Source organism: Octopus bimaculoides, chromosome 5 (genome assembly GCF_046866305.1).
Source record: "Octopus bimaculoides isolate indiv1 chromosome 5, ASM4686630v1, whole genome shotgun sequence".
In the NCBI taxonomy this organism is placed as follows: Eukaryota; Metazoa; Mollusca; class Cephalopoda; order Octopoda; family Octopodidae; genus Octopus; species Octopus bimaculoides.
Genome location: NC_142932.1, coordinates 52,046,102 through 52,067,030, shown reverse-complemented (window position 1 = coordinate 52,067,030; position 20,929 = coordinate 52,046,102). Strand labels below are relative to the sequence as shown.

At 36.1% G+C, this 20,929-nt stretch overlaps 1 protein-coding gene across 1 annotated transcript in view; it reads left to right on the top strand.

The window, feature by feature from the left end:
* Positions 1-20,929, top strand: part of LOC106873590 (cilia- and flagella-associated protein 44) — a 192,187-nt gene that overhangs the window by 114,228 nt on the left and 57,030 nt on the right. The window contains exons 24-29 of the mRNA XM_014921024.3: positions 6,261-6,399; positions 9,919-10,079; positions 12,286-12,414; positions 14,553-14,667; positions 16,521-16,698; positions 18,982-19,103. Coding sequence (XP_014776510.2) covers positions 6,261-6,399; positions 9,919-10,079; positions 12,286-12,414; positions 14,553-14,667; positions 16,521-16,698; positions 18,982-19,103 — 844 coding nt within the window. The remainder of the gene's footprint in view (positions 1-6,260; positions 6,400-9,918; positions 10,080-12,285; positions 12,415-14,552; positions 14,668-16,520; positions 16,699-18,981; positions 19,104-20,929) is intronic.

Genomic DNA, 20,929 nt, shown 5'->3' with positions numbered 1-20,929 from the left:
GTGACTCTGAGTTACAAAATGTTGAGAATCACTAATCGAAAGCAAAATCTCACTAGATGATAGGGTTTTGACTGGGTGAGACTAACAACGTCATTTTACTTTCTGGTTAGTGGTAGAAATAAAAACTTGGATTGAGAAAAAGACTTAAAGAGATATATTTCTAGGAGAAGTACGGACTTTACTTTATTGAAGAATGACTAAGGAAAAATACCTTTGGATGATTGCTGCATGAAAACTAAAAAATTAAGTGAGGTGCTAGTATAAAAGAAATTTCATTAATCAAAATAGCACTTGTCTTAGTGATAAGAACAATTTTATTTGAATGACTAATTCTGGTCCAGAAAGGCAGGGAAGGCAACCCCTGAATTTTCAGTCATCATTATCATCGTCGTCGTCGCCGTCATCGTCATCATCATCATCATCATCATCACCATCATCACCATCATCATCATCATCATCATCATCATCATCATCATCATCATCATCATCATCATTTTAATCCCCACTCTACCATGCTTTGCCAAAATTCATTGAGGCCAATTTCCTATGGTCAGATGCTCTTTCTGTCATCAATCCACTCCTGTCTCCAAGCAAATAATATTTCTCTTACTCCTTTGAATTGAAACAGCACCACAGCCAATCATGTTTTTACATTATTTACATTTTGACGGATTTTGTCCTCATCTTGTTTGTTGTTAACGCATTCCTTAAAGTATTTTTCGATGTTGTGACCTGAATAATAATGACAACGACGACGACGAGGATGAGGAGAACCCAGGTTCGAAATTTCCCCAAGACACCTGATGAAGGCTGGAGGGTATATCAGTCGAAACGTTGTGTTAACAACAAACAAGATGAGGGCAAATATCCATCAAACTGTAAATAATGTAAATAATGTACATAATTCGTCATCTCTTAAATATTGAACTGTAGAATCATGTTTTTGTGAAAAATTGCAACAAACAACACTGCTAGAATGATGGTGACATTTGTTTGCAATTAGGACAAAATGTTAAGGCAAGGAAACACAAATACATATACATATGCTACACACACACACACACACACACACACACACACACACACGACAGGCTTCTTTTAGTTTTAATTGACTAAATCAGCTCATAAGGCTTTTGTTGGTTCAATAAAAGACACTCACTGAAAATACTGCACAATGGGCATGAACTTAAAATCATATGATTACAAAATAAACTTTTTAACCACACAACTATGTCTGTGCCTGCCCATCCACATGAAGTGAGGAATACCATGAGAACTGAGTCCAATCTTTGGCTGTCCAGTACATGTTTGCACTTGTTTCAGTTTCTTTAGACCTAACCAGCCAAGCATAACTGTGCAATAAGACATTTGTCCTTGGTTAGCAACTGTTATTTCCTATTTGCTTACTCCTAGAAAGGGGAAAAAAGAAAGCTGAACAGTAGGCAAAATGTACAGTGCTTTCCTTTCTATCTACTAACTGACCAAGTGAAGGCGCGTGGCTTAGTGGTTAGGGCATTCGGCTCACGATTGTAAGGTCGTGAGTTCAATTACCAGCGACACATTGTGTCCTTGAGCAAGACACTTTATTTCACATTGCTCCAGTCCACTCAGCTGGCAAAAATGAGTAGTACCTGTATGTCAAAGGGCCGGCTTTGTCACACTGTGTCACGCTAAATCTCCCTGAGAACTACGTTAGGGGTACACGTGCCTGTGGATTGCTCAGTCACTTGCACGTTAATTTCACAGGCAAGCTGTTCCATTGATCGTATCAGCTGGGACCCTTGTCGTCATAACCGATGGACTAACTGACCTTCAACTTTTATATCAAAGTAGTAAGCTGTCTAAGTTGTTAGAGCATCTGATAGAATGCCTCACAGAATTTGTTCTGACTCTCATTCCAACCATAACCATTCTCTCTTTCTGTATCATTCTCTGATATGTTCTGAGATTTTTTTAAAACAGTCAGATATGATATGGAGAAGATCTCACTGGTTTTACTAGCTGGCAATAACAGCAGTTGGCAAAAGTAGAAGTGGGTGCTGAGATAAAGGCAAGAGTAGGTAAAGGGTTGCAACAGGGGTTATTCAGAGAGGAATGGGAGTGTTGGCTGGCAACACAGCATAGCGAAGTTAAAGTGTATTGGATAGAGGATGATGGTAGCCTAATGCAACTTCTTATATACTACTGAAAGGCAAGTGAGCAGTGATGAAGAGGATGTGTTCAACAACAGGTGGGAAGGACATGATAGATGGAGTGCTCTTAGGCAAAAGGGAAGGTGGGAGCAGAGATCATTAGGTAGAGAGAAGGAGGTGGAGCAAGGATGCTAGGTGAAGTGAAACAAACAAAGGCCTGGCTAGATAGAGGGCAGCAAATGTAGGCTTAAAAGGACCACATTATGGGGTGACAGTAGATTTTCATGATAGAGTACTGGAATAACAGGTGATTACTAGACTAAGCTACTATCTTTTATATTTTCTATTTTTTCAGTTTCTTTTATTTTTTAGTTTATATTTTAATTCAGCACTGTACAATCTCTTCTACGTCCAACATTATTAGCTCCTTATATTGAATAATCAGATAGAATTAATTACACTAACACGATTTTTATTCTTGGGAATCAACTATTATTTCCTATATGCTTACTTCTAGAAAGGTTGAAAAAAAGCTAATATTTCTTTCAAACTTTGCTTGTGTTACATCCATTCAACCCCCAAAGAATCCCTCACAACACATGACTGCAATGCTCCCCCACTATTCCTGCTCATGCTCAGAGATATACATATTGTCAGTCACTAAAGGTCATGCTCAAGTGGTTAAGATCAAGAAACTGACAAGGAAATCTTTGATGTTGAGCAGAATATTCGCTATAATGATATTTCTGCTTCAGCAATTCAGCGCTGAATCTGTCTGAAGCATAATGAAAAATAGGTCAGTTTCAAACACTGATGTCCAGGTTACAAAATCCAAGTTTGAAGGAAATAGTAGTCATTTCCTTTGATTTCTAGATAGAAGTAAACAGGAAATAACACTTACTGACTAATGACAAAAAATAAATAAAAAAACTTGTTACACAGTGTAATCTAACCATAAATTTTGTAGTTTATATTGTAGAATGGAGGAGAAAAACAGTAATAAAAAAGAAAAAAAGAGGTAGCAACTACAAAGTGTTAGTAAGGGGCAGGAGATAAAATGAACAAGAGCATAAGTCAGCTAAGTTATATATATATATATATATATATATATATATATATATAAATTCAATAAAAGGATGAATTCTTTTACAAGAATTCATCAAGTAGCTAGCGTGAAAAAACCTCATAAGGGAAAAAAATCCATCATTTATTCTCCAAAATATATTTATTTATATAAGAGCATTAGTATATATGAATTCCCTTATATATATATATATATATATATATATATATATATATATATATATATATATATATATATATAGAGAGAGAGAGAGAGAGAGAGAGAGAGAGAGAGAGAATAGTCTTGTTTAATATAACAGTTTATCTGTTTATATGCTCCATATATCAAATTGGCAGATGATCAGAAGAATAATTTCTCTGAATATTTTTTGCGGACTACCATGATGACAAAAGACAAAGGCATTATCATCATGGCTGGGAACTTCAGTGGTTGGATTCTATGGCATGCTTGGAGGTTATGGCTTTGGTTCCAAAAATGAGGAGGGTCAAAGCTGCTGGAGTTTTATGATATAATGACTTACTGGTTTGCAATATAAACTTTGGGAAACCTGCCAGCCATTTCATCACTTATCAATCTGGTGGGCTCACTAGCCAGATTGACTTCATTCTCAACAGAAACCTGGACAGGCAATTGCTTGTAAATGCAAAATCCTTCTGTGATGAATGTGCAATTCAACGTAGCTTAGCAGTTAACGACTTAGACTTAGGGCCTGAAGGACCCAGAGATACAAACCACTTTGGAAAATGAGGTTACTGGAGATAAGGAATCCTTCAAACGGGCAGAAATTTAGAGATGTTCTCAATGAAGCATTTGATGAGAAGGAGGAAAAAACAGAGACATATGACATAGAGGCCAACTGGAAGTTCTTACTGGATAATCTACTGAGGGCAATAGATTAAATATGTGGTTGGAGCAGAGGTTCTGCAAGATCAAGTGTAACATGTTAGTGGAACAGTGAGGTTGACAGAATTATGAAAGGGAAGAGACAGGTTTGGAAAGAGTATAAAAGTGGGGGTAATGAAGAAGTATATCAGATAGCTAAAAGGGAAGTTAGGGATCTGATTTATCTAGTTAAGGCAAAAAAAAAAGAAAGGAAGAGGTTTGCCAATGTCTTGCAGCATGAAGATCAGAGACTTAAGGTGTTCCAGATTGCTGGACTGTGTGCCAGAGAGTATCGAGGTATTGTGAGAGATAAGTATGTATGGATGGATAATGATATGCTTGCACTTAGTGAATCTGAAAAGAAAGAGGTGTGGAAGAGTGACTGTGAAAGGCTATTAAATGTGGAGGGTGAATATGAGAAAGGGAGCAGCCCCCATGTGAACCCAACAGAGGGACCAGCTTCTTAGTAGACAGCAGTACGGCAATTAAAGATATGAAGACAGGGAAAGCCCCTGGTCCATCAGCAGTCACTGCTGAGGTGCTTAAAATATCTGGTAGAGTAGGATATGGTCTAATCACCTGTATAGTAAATCAGGCCGTTCCGGAAGGCATAATCCCAGTGACTGGCATAGCATCATCATGATCAATAGGGTAAAAGAGATGCCTTAGATAGAATTAATTATAGAGGCATCAAATTACTAGCCATGGAGGCGCAATGACCCAGTGGCTAGGGTAGCGGACTCGCAGTCGGACGATCGCAGTTTCGATTCCCAGACTGGGCGTTGTGTGTGTTTATTGAGTGAAAACACCTAAAAGCTCCATGAGGCTCCGGCAGGGCGTGATGGCGGCCCCTGTTGTACTCTTTCGCCCTAACTTTCTCTCATTCTTTCTTCCTGTTTCTTGAGTAACGCTACAATGGACTGGCGTCCTGTCCAGCTGGTGGGGGGACACATACGCCATAGAAACCGGGAAAACGGGCCCATGAGCCTGACTAGGCTTTAAAAGGGCGCATAAATAAAAAAAATAAAAATTACTAGCCCAGGTGATGAAAGTTATGGGGAGAGTTATAGACCAATTAATTATAAGCAGAATTAAAACTATATGAAATGCAGTTTGGCTTTTGCTGTGGTGAAACACTGCTGATGTTATTATCAAAGTCAGGCAACTTCAGGGGAAGTATTCAGCTGAGAATAAGCTGTTATACTTAGCCTTTGTTGATCTGAGGAAAGCCTTTGACAGAGTACCTCACTCCATGATATGGTGGTCTCTGTGGAAGGTAGGGGTATACAAATGGCTTGTGAAAGCAGTATACGCCATATATACAAGAGTGCTGTTAGTAAGATAAAAGTTAGTCATGAGTACAATAACGAATTTAAAGTACGGGTAGTTGTTCACCAATTCTTGACCCTCGTCCCTCTTCTATCTATCCTTTTCCTCCAGGCCGTAGCAGTAAAGACCAAGGTCCTAGTAAGCAAGAAATTCAACCTGAACACTCATATGTACCAGATAACACTGTAACAAAATGTTTTTTTTGGGGGGGGGGGGTTGTATTTTTGGTAAAAAAGTGTTATTTCCTATTTGATTCAATCTAGAAACCATAGAAAATGACTACTATTCCCTTCAAACATTGCTTTTGTAACCTGGACATCAGTGTTTTGAAACTGACCTATTTTCCATAACATTTCAGATAAATTCGGCGCTGAGTTGCTGAAGCAAAAATATCGTTATAACACATATTCTGCTCAATACCACAGATTTCCTTGTCACTTGCTTGACCTTAATCACTTGCATATGTCCCTTAGTGTCTGATAATATGTGCATCTCTGATCATGAGCAAGAATAGTGGAGGAGCATTATAGTCATATTTTGATAGGGATTCTTTGGGGTTTGAATGAATGTAACAAAAGCAAAGTTTGAAAGAAATATTGGCCATTTTTCATATTTTCTTGGGGTAAACAAATAGGAAATAATAGTTGCTACTAAGGACAAAAAGTTGTGTTACAAAGTCTTATCTTAAGTCATTTGACATATTATTATCCAGAACTTATATGAAACTGCTGGAGCTTTTGTTTCATGTTGTTAATGTGTTGCAATATCTATGTTTAATAATATTCAAACATTGGTCCTTCTCAAATATACTTATTTCTACTTATTTTCAATAGGAAATATGACTTCGAAACAGAGGATTTGTTATATTTTAAGAACAAGTTACTTAGTATGGACAACAGCCTAGTATTGGGGTTAAAAGAACGAATGCTACAGGAGCTAGAGACACCACCAACTAATGTTCCTCCCCCAAAGGTATCTGTAATCAACTACTACAAACACTTTGTGTAAATATATATGTATCTTTTATCTTTTATTTGTTTCAGTCATTAGACCGTGGCTAAGCTGGAGCACCACTTTGAAGAATATTTTAGTTGAGTGAATCATTCCCAGTACTTATTCTATTGGTGTCTTTTGCCAAATTGCTAAATTACAGGGACATAAACACACCAACATCAGTTCTGAAATGGTAGTGAAGACAAACACAGTCACAAAGACACACATATGCACACGCACGCACACACACACACACACACACATGTATATATATATATGTGTGTGTGTGTGTTTGTGTGTGTGGGTTTGTGGGTGTGTGTGTTTGTGTGTGTGTGTGTGTTTGCTTGTGTGTGCATGTGTGTGTTTGTGTGTGTGGGTTTGTGGGTGTGTGTGTTTGTGTGTGTGTGTGTTTGCTTGTGTGTGCATGTGTGTGTGTGTGTTTGTGTGTGTGTATGTGTGTGCGTGTGTATGTATGCATGTATGTGTGTGTATATATATGTTTGTAGGTGTTTCTGTGTGTGTGTGAATATATATATATATATATATATATATATATATATATATATATATGCGCACACATATATAGGTGCAGTCGAAGCTTGCTTCCCATCCACATGGTTCTGGGTTCAGTCCCATTGCATGCCACCTTGCCTTCTACTATAGCCTTAGCTGACCAAAACCTTATGAGTGATCTTGGTAAATGGAAAGTGAAAGAAGCCATCATATGTATGTGTGTGTGTGTGTGTGTGTGTATTAGCTCAGAAGCCTAATATCGATCCTTAGCTCCAGCCTCAGCTGTGAACTTGGAACCTAATGGATGACCAATTATAGCACGTATTCAGTGTACCAATTCATTTAGATCATCAGTGAACTGAACCCCTCATACTCTTTATATATATATATATATATATATATATATATATATATATATATATATATATAAATATATATGTTTAGGGAAAAGAACCAAGGTTCATCAACTCATCGATGAAAATCCACTGTCACATATAGAAAATTAATAATTAAAAGCACAATAAATGAGTATAATATAATACAAAGTAAATATCATAAGATAAAGATAATATTATTATTATTATTATTATCTTTATCTTATGATATTTACTTTGTATTATATTATACTTATTTATTGTGCTTTTAATTATTAATTTTTCTATATGTGACAGTGGATTTTCATTGATGAGTTCATGAACCCTGGTTCTTTTCTCTAAAACTATATATTTATATATATTTTACTCTGTAAAGCTCAATTTAATTTTATTTTTTTATAAATTGATTTTAATTGAGTTTTTACCTGTAATTTTGGATTTTGTCCCTAATATTATCATTATTATTATTATTATATATATATATATATATATATATATATATATATATATATATATATATATATATATATCAGGTCATTAAGAATGAAATGTCCGATTTTGAACTGAAAATTTATTGTACTTTATCTCAACAGAAAGCAATGCAGTTAATCAAAGTACGCACCTAAATTATCAACACAATTTTGCCATTTTATTGGTAATTTATCAATGCTGGCTGTGAAGAATTCAGGAGAGCAAAAGGTGTTGAAATCATGAAAGGCTGTTTTTGCATCTTCTTCAGATTTTAAGTTTTTACCTTGCTTAATGTTGTCTAATACCGGGAAAACATGATAGTTAGTTGGTGCAAGGTCTGGTGAATATGGTGAATGACAGACTACTTCCAAATTTAGTTCTTGTAACTTGAGTAGTGTTCTTTGTGCAACATGTGGTCAAGCATTGTCTCTGTTGACCAATCTCAGTTGTTTAATTGCAAGTTCACTCATTATTTCATCCAACTGGTTGATGTACACATCCGCTGTAATTGACTTAGCAGATCTCATGAAGGTAGTGGATGACATTAGCGCTGGACCACCTAACAAACACCATTAGCTTTTTTTGGTGAATATTCTTTTTTGGATTGAGTTTTGGCACTTCGTCTCTATCTGACCACTGTGCAGAATTCTTGCTGTTGCTGAAAAGAATTCATTTTTCATCACATGTAACAATATGATGGAAAAATGGTTCGCTTTTATGCCATGACAGCAAAGAACAGCAAGTTTCAAGACCACTTCTGGCCCTTCCCTACAACACAGCCTGGTTCATAACACCACAATCACAAAGATTTTCACTAAGTGGAATTGAAACTTAAACTGACAAGTTTTGTCTTTTATAAACACTCAACATGATTGTTTACAGCCACCTTTCAAATTGCTGAAAGAAAGTAGTGTATAACATTTTACGGAACATTTAACAAATTTGTGCATTTGTGTGTGGGGTGGATGAATATGAGAGAAAGGTGGGAGGAATGTGTAGGATATTTAATTAAAATTATGTTGAGATGGAGAAATAAGTTCATCAACAAAAAAGTGTAAACAAAAGTGCTAAAGAGCAAAGGAGAGGAAGGTATAGACAGAGAGAGAGAGAGAGAGAGAGAGAGAGAGAGAGAGAGAGAAGGAAAGAAGAAAGAGAAAAAAGGTAATGGGAAAGATACTTAAGACTATTTAGAGATGGAGGAAGTAAATTAATGAATGGAAACTGTGCAAGACAGGGTGTGCCAAAGGCTCTGAGAAAGGAGAGGTAGGTGGTATCAGAGAAGGTAAATCTAAATCAAAACAAAAGATTACAATCTCAGCAGAATTACGGCAAAGCAAAATGAAAGTATATAAAGGTTCAAATAGTTCCTTCATTAAACATAATGGATTTGGTATTCTAGTAGTCTTTATAAAACAAGACCAATAGTTGAAAATTACAGTTCTCACAGAGAACAACACCACATTGTGTATCTTTACTGCCAAAGAATATTTCTTCAACATATTCATACAACACATCAACTACCATAACTTCAGACATACAAGTTAACATGATACACAATTCAAACAGGTAGTGTAAGCATCATAGTGTAAACATTCAAACATTGTCCCTATCTTCCCAAATCCTATTGCATTTCACATAGAATATTTGTTCCAAAGTTATCTTGGAGTATACTTTACCTCTTTCGGCTGTAAATTTAGTCAGAGAAATTTGGAAAATATGATAACCTATTATTCAATTTAGTAACACCATTATATGGTTTGGCAGAAACCTCCAGATTCAATAGAATCTTCTAGAATTCTCAGACCATTCTTTTACTTTGAATGATGTTGTTTTGATTCATTTGATATTTCTTTTTCTTTCTGATTCCTCCTCTCTCCTATTTTTGGTTTAAAATTTCAAAGATGACATAATTTCATAAACTGAAATAGGGTGGAGGAAACTAAAAAGAAAATTCCTATCCTGAAATTTTGAAATTTAACACATTGAAATTCTATGAAGAAAATTTGAAATTTAAATAAACAATAACGTCTTTGCACTTCTATGGAATTTTGATTTAATTGCAGATATTTGCTACACTCTATTTTCAGTTTATGAAAACACTAGCATGAAAATGTATAACACTGCTAATATTTCTTGACAGTATACAAGTCGCGGTTCCCTGATTTTAATGAAAAGCAGCAATATGGGTGTCTTTGAGCCAAAAGAGGAATTCTTTAACCAGATGATTGATAACGAGAGTTTTCAAAGATCAACAGCTATAACCAAAGTGGAAATCATGCAAGCAAAAGAACTAGGAATTAGGTGAATATCTGTGACTAAGGTACTAGACTACTAAAACCAAAGGCAAGAGTTTATTACTTTTGCTTCAATCAGTGGCGCTACACAGAAGATCTGCTTTCTACTATGTTTGAAGCATTGAAATTGTTAAGCTCAAGAAAGCATTACAGTAGCCATTCACATATGGAGCTGACAGAGAGCTTGAAGTGCTGAATGACAAACATAAAAGCCACCTAAACATATAGAAATTTATGGAATTTGTGCAGCATCTCATGCTAGCAGAATGGTATCTCTTGTGCAGCATCTCATGCTGGCAGAATGATATTCTGTAAGAACCATTACTTGAGCTGTAGGCAAGTAAATACTATTCTACTAATACAGAATAGTTTTCTATTTCATCCTTCAGGGATCAATAAATAAAGTACCTGTCTATGGCAGTGGAATGGTAGATTTATTATGATATTAGATGGAATAACTTGTATGAAGGCGTACTAAAAAGTTCCTGGCTCTGGGTAAAAGGAATTACAGGAGGATCAGTTGATTATGATTTTATTCAGCATGTTTCCCTCTTGGATTCACATACTTATTGCAACAGTCCTTCAGTTTTTCTAAGCCTTTTAAAAGAACTCAGAAAGTTGGGCCTCCAACCAAGCCTTTCATTATACTCTTAAAGCTAAGAACTTTTCAGAACCTTCTTGTAGTGCTTGTTCCAGCTCTGTTCTGATTTATTTGGATGGTAAAGTTAATCCATCACCTGTTGTCATATCACTAACACTTGGCCATTGGATGCCTTTAGTGGAGCCCAGTTTGTTTCAAGTATTTGGGATAGATCTCAAGATTGTGGATACTTTCCATCTTCCTTCTCTCCTTCCTTTCCTCTCTCTCTCTCTCTCCCTCCTTTCCTCTCTCTCTCTCCCTCCTTTCCTCTCTCTCTCTCCCTCCTTTCCTCTTTCTCTCTCCCTCCTTTCCTCTCTCTCTCTCCCTTCCTTCCTCCCTCCTGCTAAGCTTGAAGACCCTGTAAAATGTTGTAAGCACTGCCCTCCCATCTGACTAAACAGTAAAGATCAAAAGGATGCTTTTAAATCATAATAATCATGCATCTGTATTTTTTTAGAACACAGAGTATAATAAATTCCCTTGAGACTTTCCGTAATACCAACCAAGTACAGGTTGAGTAATTACTTAAGATCTGAACACTCACTTATTCCATGTACTCCATTACTCCAGCTGTTTTATTGTTCTCCATCAACTTTCCTACTATATTATACTTGGCAAAAGTGATATAATTTTTGGAGATCAAAAAATGTTTTTTACCATAATTTGAAATCTTTATTACTGCAAACCATTCGGCCATCAAATAGAAACAGCCGATTTGCTATAAATGAAATTGTAGCAAGCAGTAATCGTATAACTTGCTAATGGCCAAAACAATGATTGTTCAAAGGTTTTGAACTCAACCAATGTGGTTAGTAGTCTGGCACTTAATGATTTTTAAAAAATTATCAATGTTTTTTTATTTTCTTTTAAATGGTTTCTTAACCATTTGTTTGTCCAAAGCCTTGTCTTAAATGTCCGGGTTTGTTTCCAGATTTTTAGTTAACCCTTGGTTCATATGTCCTGAGTAATATAAAGCTTTCCTCTCATAAGTTCCCAAGATATTCTGTTGGTTGAAAGAAATTGGTAATGTGTGTCATATATGATGCATGGACACCAGGGAAATGTGTCCTGAGTATCACATGTACAGCACAGGACAGAAAATGGGTTTATTTTCTGGTGAGTTACCTAGAATGAAATAAATATGCTGTCATGCGAATGGCACCTATGAATCATAATTGTGGTCATTGCCAGTAGCATGATCTTTGAATGTTGGGCCTTCTAGTGGTGATGACAAGTGACTGAGACCTTATGCAATATGCTGTGCTTGAGAAGACGCATTAAGCCAAGTGAGATCATAATTGTGGCTGTTGCCAGTGTCATGTAAATGGCACCCATGCCAGTGGCACATGAAAAGTGCCCAGTGCACACTATAAAGGGGTTGGTATTAGGAAGGGCATCCAGCCATAGAAATCAGACTGGCACCTGGTGCAGCCTTCTGACTTACCAGTTGCAGTCAACTCATCTAACCCATGCCAGCATGGAAAGCAGGCATTAAATGATGATGATGATGATGATGATAATGTAATGTAACACTGTCTAAAGAATTATCAATATCTTTGTTTCACATATCTAGGAATGAATACAAAAGAGATGATCTACTGAGGAAAATAGAGCAGATGAAAGCAGATTTTGATGCAAGGCTTTGTTTATTGCGACATGAAAAATTTCTCTTAGATGTTGTAATTAAAAAAGGAAATTTAAGGTTAGTTTGTATATCTCGACTATGTCTTTTGTGTTTTACTTGTTTCAGTAATTGGACAGTGGCCATGCTGGAGCACTGCCTCGAAGGGCTCTGGTCAAACACACCAACTCCAGTGCTTATTTTTTTAAAGACTTCTACTTATTTTATTATATTCTTTTGCTGAACTGTTAAATTACAGGGATGTAAGAAACCAACACCAATTGTCATGCATTGGAGGGGAAACACATACACACACACACACACACACACACAATGGGCTTCTATACAGTTTCCATCTACCAAATTTACTCACAGGGTATTGGTTGTCCCTTAGAGACTGACAATATGTGCATCACTGATCAAGAGCAGGTGTGGTCGGAGAAGATCATAGCCATGTGTTGTGGGTGGTTATTTGGAGGTTGAATAAATGTAACAAAAGGAAATTTTGAAGGAAATATTAGCCATTTTTCATACTTTTTAGAGGTAAGCAAATAGAAAATAACACTTACTACTCAAGGACTAAAATTGTGTACACAGTGTAATTTACAGTGAATTATTCATATACCTATGTAATTTATTGGGTTGACAACTAAGTTCCCGCTGTTTTTTGAAATTTAAATTTTTTAAAAGGTTAATAAAAAATAACAACTAATTAATCAATAATGTATTCATCCTTGTTGTTTACAACTTCTTCCCAACGTTCAACAAGATTTTCAATACCTCGTTAGTAGAAATCACCTGATTTCGACTCGAAAGATTGATCCAACCAAGCTCTCAGTTCTGCATCAGTATTGAACGAAACTCCGCGCATAGCATTTGAAAGAGATCGAAAGAGGTGGAAATCCGTTGGTGCCAAATCAGGAGAGTACGGCGGGTGTGGCAGCACTTCCCAGCCAAGCATTTGAATAGCTTCCTTGTTCATATTGGTGATATGAGGGCGGGCGATGTTGTGCAACAGAAGAACTCCATGCTGCCAATTAGGTCTTTTCTCTTGAATAGCCGTGTTGAGTCATTCCATCTGTTGAACATAAAGTTCCACATTGACCATTTGGTTCCAATTCATAATGGATAATCCCTTCCCAGTCCCACCATATGCACGACATCATTTCACGCGGATGAAGATCTTGTTTCACATCTGGTGTCACTTGTTTACCGGGGCTAAGCCATTCCTTATGCTGCTTCATATTGATGTACAGGCACGATTTTTTGTTGCCAGTAACAATTCGGTAAAGAAATGGTTGCTTGTGTCCATGAGTTGAGTGGTGATGAGCAAGCAAACCAGCAGAGATTGTGGCTCGTTGATTTTTGTTGTTGTCTCTTAAAGCATGCGGAACCCATGCTCCATACTTCTGAACCTTTCCCATCGAGTGAAGATGCTTCTCTATAGCAGTGTGCGAGCATTCCATTTTCTCTGCCAGTTCCCTTGTTGTTTGAATAGAATTTTCGTGCAAAAGTTGGTTTAATCACACTTCATCGAACTCAACTGGACTGCCAGAGCAAGGTGCATCTTTGAGGTCAAAATTTCCATTTTTGAACTTGGCATACCAATCACAAGTGGTTCTTTCATCTATGGCACTGTCTCCATACACAGCACAACTGTCGTGAGCAGCTTTTGCAGACTTAGAACCTTGATTAAAAGCAAAAAGAAGGAGGTGTCAAAAATGCTCATTTTTCTTAACTTGACATTCCATTTTAATGATCTGAAAATAAACAAAAATTAACTAAAATTAACTAGAAAAAACAAAATAGATTCCAAAATGATTCAAAAATAGAATTCTTGAAAAGAATAGATTCCAAAATTTAAAAACGCAATAAATTAAAAAGTTTTTTTAAATGGCAGGAACTTAGTTGCCAATCCAATATGTAAATGGATATGTGAGCATGTATTTCACAGGGAATATATGTGCTTGTGTGTTATACATGACTGAATTTTACATGATACATAAGTGCGTGTATGTGTATCTAAATGTACTTTACTGAAAGTATATATGTATGACTGTGTATATGAGTATATGTGTTTTATCAAGAAAAAAAAAATTGGTCTAATAACGGTACCTGGCATTAGCTCTATGACAATTATACTAAAGTTGTGAAACCACTTAATTTTGTGAGTTGATTTTATAAATGTAGCCAGAAATAAAGTTGCCATCTCTTTGCAGGGAAATAACAGCTTTTGAAGAATTAGTTTTACTAAAAGAATATGAAAAGTATGAAAACATCATCGCAGAAAAAGTCGAAGAGAGATTCAAAGAAAAACTTGATATGGAAAGAAAGGTAAGAACGTGTCTCCCTCCTCCTCTTTTTCTTCTTCCACCCCTTCTCCTCCCTTCTCCTCCTCCTCCTCCTTCTTCCTCCCCTCTCCTCCTCCTCCTCCGTCTTCCTCCCCTTCCTCTTCCTTCCCATCTCCTGCCTCCTCCTCCTCCTCCTCCTTCTTCCCTTTCCCTCTCTCTTCCCCCGCCCCATTTTTCATCTTCTATTTCATTGTTGTTTACATTAGGTGTACCTGGATAAGAAATGTCATAATATATCAGTGCTGACTATAATTTTTCAAGAAAATCAGCAGAGGTGCACATAGTTCTGAGTTCAGTCCTACTGTGTGGCACCTTGGGCAAGTGTGTTCTACCATAACCTCAGGCTGACAAAGCCTTGTGAGTAGATTTGGTAGAGAGAAACTGAAAGAAGACTGTTGTGTGTGTGTTTGTATAAATGTGTGTGTGTGTGTATAAATGTGTGTATGTATGTATGTATGTATATAAATATATAGATCTTGGGTGCATCTTGGTGATTTTATATAGATTTTTCGATATGCAAGCTACACCCACTGAAAATTATTCATCGACACAGGTACTTTCTGTACTCCAAATCTGAGTAAAATCATTAAATTGGTTGGTTGGCAGAAACCTAAAAATGCACTTGTAGCTTACTCTAAAATGTCTCAAACAGATTCAGTAAATGGCAAAAAAGACTTGAGAATGTCAGAGAAACAGGTCTGGCTCAGCAGGTGTCCCAGTATATCACAGGCTGGACCTGGTCATCCTGTTACTATGGTCAAACAATCTTCAAGAAAAAGTAAAAATAAACATCCTTTGAATTTTGGTTGTTGGAATGTGCGCACACTTCTTGATTGCTCGCATGCAATAAGTGCAGTACACCAGAAAAGCGTACTGCACTTATGGCATGTGAGCTCAAGAAATATTCCCTTGATATAGTTGTGCTCTCTGAAACTCGTCTCTCTGGTGAGGGTCAAGTAAATGAACCTACTTATGGATATACTATCTTTTGGAGAGGCCTACCTAAGGGTCAGCATAAAGTATCTGATGTTGGGTTTGCTCTCAAGAATACATTAGTATCCTCCATTACAGAGCTTCTAAGTGATATATCTGACCGGATCATGTCATGCTGTATTAAACTGTACTTATGCACCAACAATCTGTAAGACAGTTTTATGATATGATTATTGAGGAAAGTACCAATTTCTGACAAGCTGGTTATATTGGGAGATTTCAATGCAAGAGTTGGAAAGAACTATGTTTTATGGCCTGTTTTAGGTCAACATGGGATTGGAAAATACAATAAAAATGGAGTAGTTCTTTTGACGTTTTGTACTGAGAATAATTTGGTTGTCACCAACACTCTGTTTAAGCAGAAAAATAAATATAAAACCACCTGGATGCACCCTGGATCTAAGCACTGGCATCTCATAGATTATATTCTGATCAAGAAATGTGATATGAAAGACGTTTCTTTCCTTCAAGTCATGAGAGAGGCAGAGAGCTAGACTTACTATCATCTAGTGTGTGGAAAAATAGATTTTTCTATTATGCTTAAAAATCAACAGTCTGGTCCTAAGGTACCCTTGCAAAGATTCCACAATGCTACAGAAAGTATCAATCTTGACCCAAACAATCTATGGGAAGATTTCAAAACAAAAGTAATTCAGGCTGCAAGTTCGTCAGTGGGATTTAAACCTCATAAATCCAGTGACTGGTTCTCAGATAGAACAGCAGAAATCCATGATCTACTTTTAGAAAACCAAAACTTAGGCAGTACATTTCTCTCTCACTCCTTGAACCCCAACTCAAACGAAACTTTCCCGTTTTTTTTTTTTTTTGTATGTATTCTTTTAGGTTCAAGAATGTCAGGCCAAAATTGATAACAAAATAAAAGATATTGACAAACTTCTGGAACGTGAACGAGCCCTTCATGGAACACTTGTATCAACAATTGGAGAAAATAAGTTTGCTGATTACCTCATTAAAGTGTTCAAGAAGAAGATTAAGAGATCAAAGAAAAAAGAAACAGAAGGTACTAATCCATTTTCATATCTTTATTTTTATATTTTTCTTTTTTGCTTTCTTTATTTTCTTGTTAGTCTGAAGAGAATGTCAGTGCCTAAACTAATTTTGCCTCTTCTTTTGGATAATATGTAACTCTGTTTAGGTTACATTTTTTTTTTGTCCTTATTTTCTAGCTATGAGATAATGCATTATTGATTCAAAACAGTGTGAATAAATAATAAGTATTACATTTGACAGAATAATCTGAATGCTAGAGAGTTGAGCATCAAATGATTATGAGGGTCCTCCCGAGTAAAATAGGAATCAAAGGGGTCCATAAACAAAACAAAAAAATGGCTGAGAACAACTGATCTAAATTAAGAAAATATTAAATTAAAAAAAAAAAAAGACAATGCAGGAAAAAATGACAGACTGTATCAGAGGCAGGTGCAACAAACCCTCAAGATGAAGACATGGCTCTTGCTCTTGCTCTTTCTACAGTTTCAAATGCTAAAGTTCTAAGGATAGCAGGAGTAGAAGCAATGAGATTACGTAAGTGCCACTAGTCCTTGAGTTTGACAATGAAGTAGGAAATTAAGAAGCTGTAAGGATATCTTCCACTTGCAAAGGTTAGACATTGTTGCAATGGAGAGAAGATGGTAACTGGAAAAAGACAAGAAGGCATCAGAAACTGATAAAAAAAATGTTGGCTCAAAAATATATAATTGAAGGAAGTAGACTAAAGGACCAGGAAAGGCTCTCCAAATAAGCCACTCAGCTGACTGGAGTGCTTGAACTTTGGTGATGGAGTTGAAATAGCTATATTGATTGAAATCAATTTGGGAAGAATATCGGAAGCCTCATCTCAAATCTTATCATACTATCTTAAAAAAAAGGATATATTAAATAATGTGATCCTGGTCTCTCTGCAGAGAGAAAAAAGACAGGATGGTCATGGCTGCTGATGTGCCTTTGATTATAGGTTTACTTATATAGGATGCACCTGGTGCTAAACACCAATAAAAGGAACACTTCATTGGTTACGACGATGAGGATCCCAGCTGATACGATCAACAGAACAGCTTGCTTGTGAAATTAATGTGCAAGTGGCTGAGCACTCCATAGACACATGTACCCTTAACATAGTTCTCAGGGAGATTCAGCATGACATAGTGTGACAAGGCTGGCCCTTTGAAATACAGCTGAGTGGACTGGAGCAATGTGAAATAAAGTGTCTTGCTCAAGGACACAGTGCATCACTAGGAGTTGAACTCATAACCTTACAATCATGAGCCAAATGCCCTAACCATGAAGCCACATGCCTTCACTGCTAAACAACAATAATGAAACAGATAAATATATATTCCACATCCTCTCTCTCTTTGTCTCTCTCTCTCTCTCTCACTCTCTCCCCCTTCTCTCTTTGTGGAAAGTATGTGGTCTAGTGGCTAGGATGTTGCATTATGATTATTTGGTCATGTGTTCATTTCTTGAACCAGACGGTGTGTTTTATACTTGAGCAAAGCTCTTCATTTTACATTGTTCCAATCCTACCTTCTGAAGAAAACATTGACAACAGCTGGAAATTAACTTTGCAATGAAGAGGGTGGTGATGCAATTCAGGTGGGGTGGAATTGTATACATTCAGTCATCTGAACACCTCTGAGATCTGGATAAACTGCAGCTTCCTGATCCTCATAAGCCTCATGAGGCAGCCATAACTCATTTCCCCCTCTCTTTCACTTAGTATATATGTGTTTCTATTCATGTATGTATAAGGATATAGTTCTATCAATGTATATCATCATCATCATCATCATCATCATCATCATCATCTCATTTAGCTTCCTTTTTCCATGCTGGTAAGGGCTGGATAGCTTGACAGGAACTGGCAAAGGCCAGGTGATGCACCAGGTTCCAGAGTCTATTTTGGCTTGCTTTCTTCAGTCGAATGCCCTTCCTAATGCCAATCACTTTACAGATAGTACTGGGTACTTTTATGTGGTACCATCACCAGTGCTTTTTACATGGCACCAGTACCAGGACATTTTACATGGCACCAGCACCAATACTTTTAATATCACACCATCACCAATGCTTTTTACATGACACCAGGTCTGATACTTTATATGTGGCACCAGCACCAGTGCTTTTTATGTTGCACCAGTGTTTTTTACATGGCACCAGCACCAATGCTTTTTATGAGACACTAGCACCAGTGCCTTTTATGTGACATCTTGGTTTTAGGATTTCATATATTCCAGGCTATGTCTATATTATAAAGAGTCTGTCTCAATTATTTTCTCCACAGGTACTGATGAAGACAGCGATGGAAGCAGCTCTGAAGACAGTGACATCACTGACACAGATGAAGGCTCTGAATCAGAGTCAGCTGCTTTTGACCTTGATGTCTGTCCTTCAGGATGTGACCAGGTGAATATATTCTTTCAATATCGCATCTTTACTTAAAAAGAAAAATAGAAAAAAAATTGCGAAAACAAAAACAGACAACTGAGATAATGTATAACTTCATGGAGTAAATATATACTACTTACATGGAATAGATGAAAAAAAAAATTGGATGGCTAAAAGGACTAGATAGGCAATAAGTTAGATAGCTTGATAAACAGACAGATGGATATTGGTATACACACACACACAGATAAACAGATGAAGGAACAGACAACTACTGAGAGAAACAATATTTTCAGAGCATCCACCACCATTACTCATTTGGTCACCTAAATAGCAGAAACTATATATATATATATATATATATATATATATATTAAATGTATATATATATATATATATATATATTAAATGTATATATATATATATATATATATATATATATATATATATTAAATGTATATAAATATATATATATATATATATATATATTAAATGTATATAAATATATATATATATATATATATATATATATATATATATATATATATATATATATACTAGCAGAAATACCCGGCGTTGCCCGGGTTAAAGAGAATAATGAAATCTAAAAACGCCGTCTAGACTACGCATCATCTTTATATATAGAGATGTATATACACACACACACCTAAACACACGTATATATATGTATATCAATATAAATATATGAAAGTCAATGAAGTTTCGTAAAAGAAGGTGATCATATACATACTTTCTTGCTGTTGTGATTATAACACCTCATTGAAAACTATGTTCCTTGTTTTCCCTTGTGGAGCATATACAAATAGGTTTTTTGTTGCTGCCCACTCTTGAGCAACCAACATACAGTTGTCCATGTGAGAAGCAGGGCTCTTCCAAGAGAAGACCAGCTACAGACAGTGTTTGACCCTGATATTTGTTTATGGACATGGCAAAAGTCACACGAAGGGGGAATTGTAGTCTTCTGAATGTAAAAGGAATGTCTGCTCCTGATGGAGTAAGAGGAATTCTTGGAATAAAGACGTCATCCCCTTTTGCACATCCAGAAAGAATGGTAGCCTCGATAACGTGTGACATCATTTTCTAAGTAATGCTCATCTGTTATGTTCGGGTTAAAATTTCATCAACATCAAAAATATATGAATTTTCATGGGAGTTATGGACGTTATGCAAAGAATATAATTTCCAAATTTCATAAAGATCCATTCAGTACTTTTGATGTAGTTTTGGATAAGAAAACAAATTACTAATGTGTGTGTTTGTGTGCATGTGTATGTGTGTGTGATGGGTGTATATATGTATAGATATCTGTATGCATGTATATATGTATATATGTGTACATATTACATGTACATCTCTCTCTCTATATATATACATCTACACATATGTATACATATACATGTATGTATAGATCTATATATCTATACATATACGTGTACATCTATATGTATACATATACATCTTTCTCTCTCTCTCTTTCTCTCTCTCTCTCTTTCTCTCTCTCTCTTTTTCTCTCTCTTTCTCTCTTTCTCTCTCTCTCTCTCTCTCTGAAAGTATCTGTCATTACAGTATCGAAATGGTGTACATATACATGTATATGTATACATATACATCTCTCTCTCTCTCTCTTTCTGTCTCTCTCTTTCTGTCTCTCTCTTTCTGTCTCTCTCTTTCTCTCTTTCTCTCTCTGTGAAAGTATCTGTCACTACAGTATCGAAATGTGATTGTTTCAGTTAGTGGAATAGTTTCATTTTTAAAGTGAAAGTATTTGACATGAGTGTTTTTGTTTCACTTTTGACACGTAATACTTAAATAGTGGAGGAGAT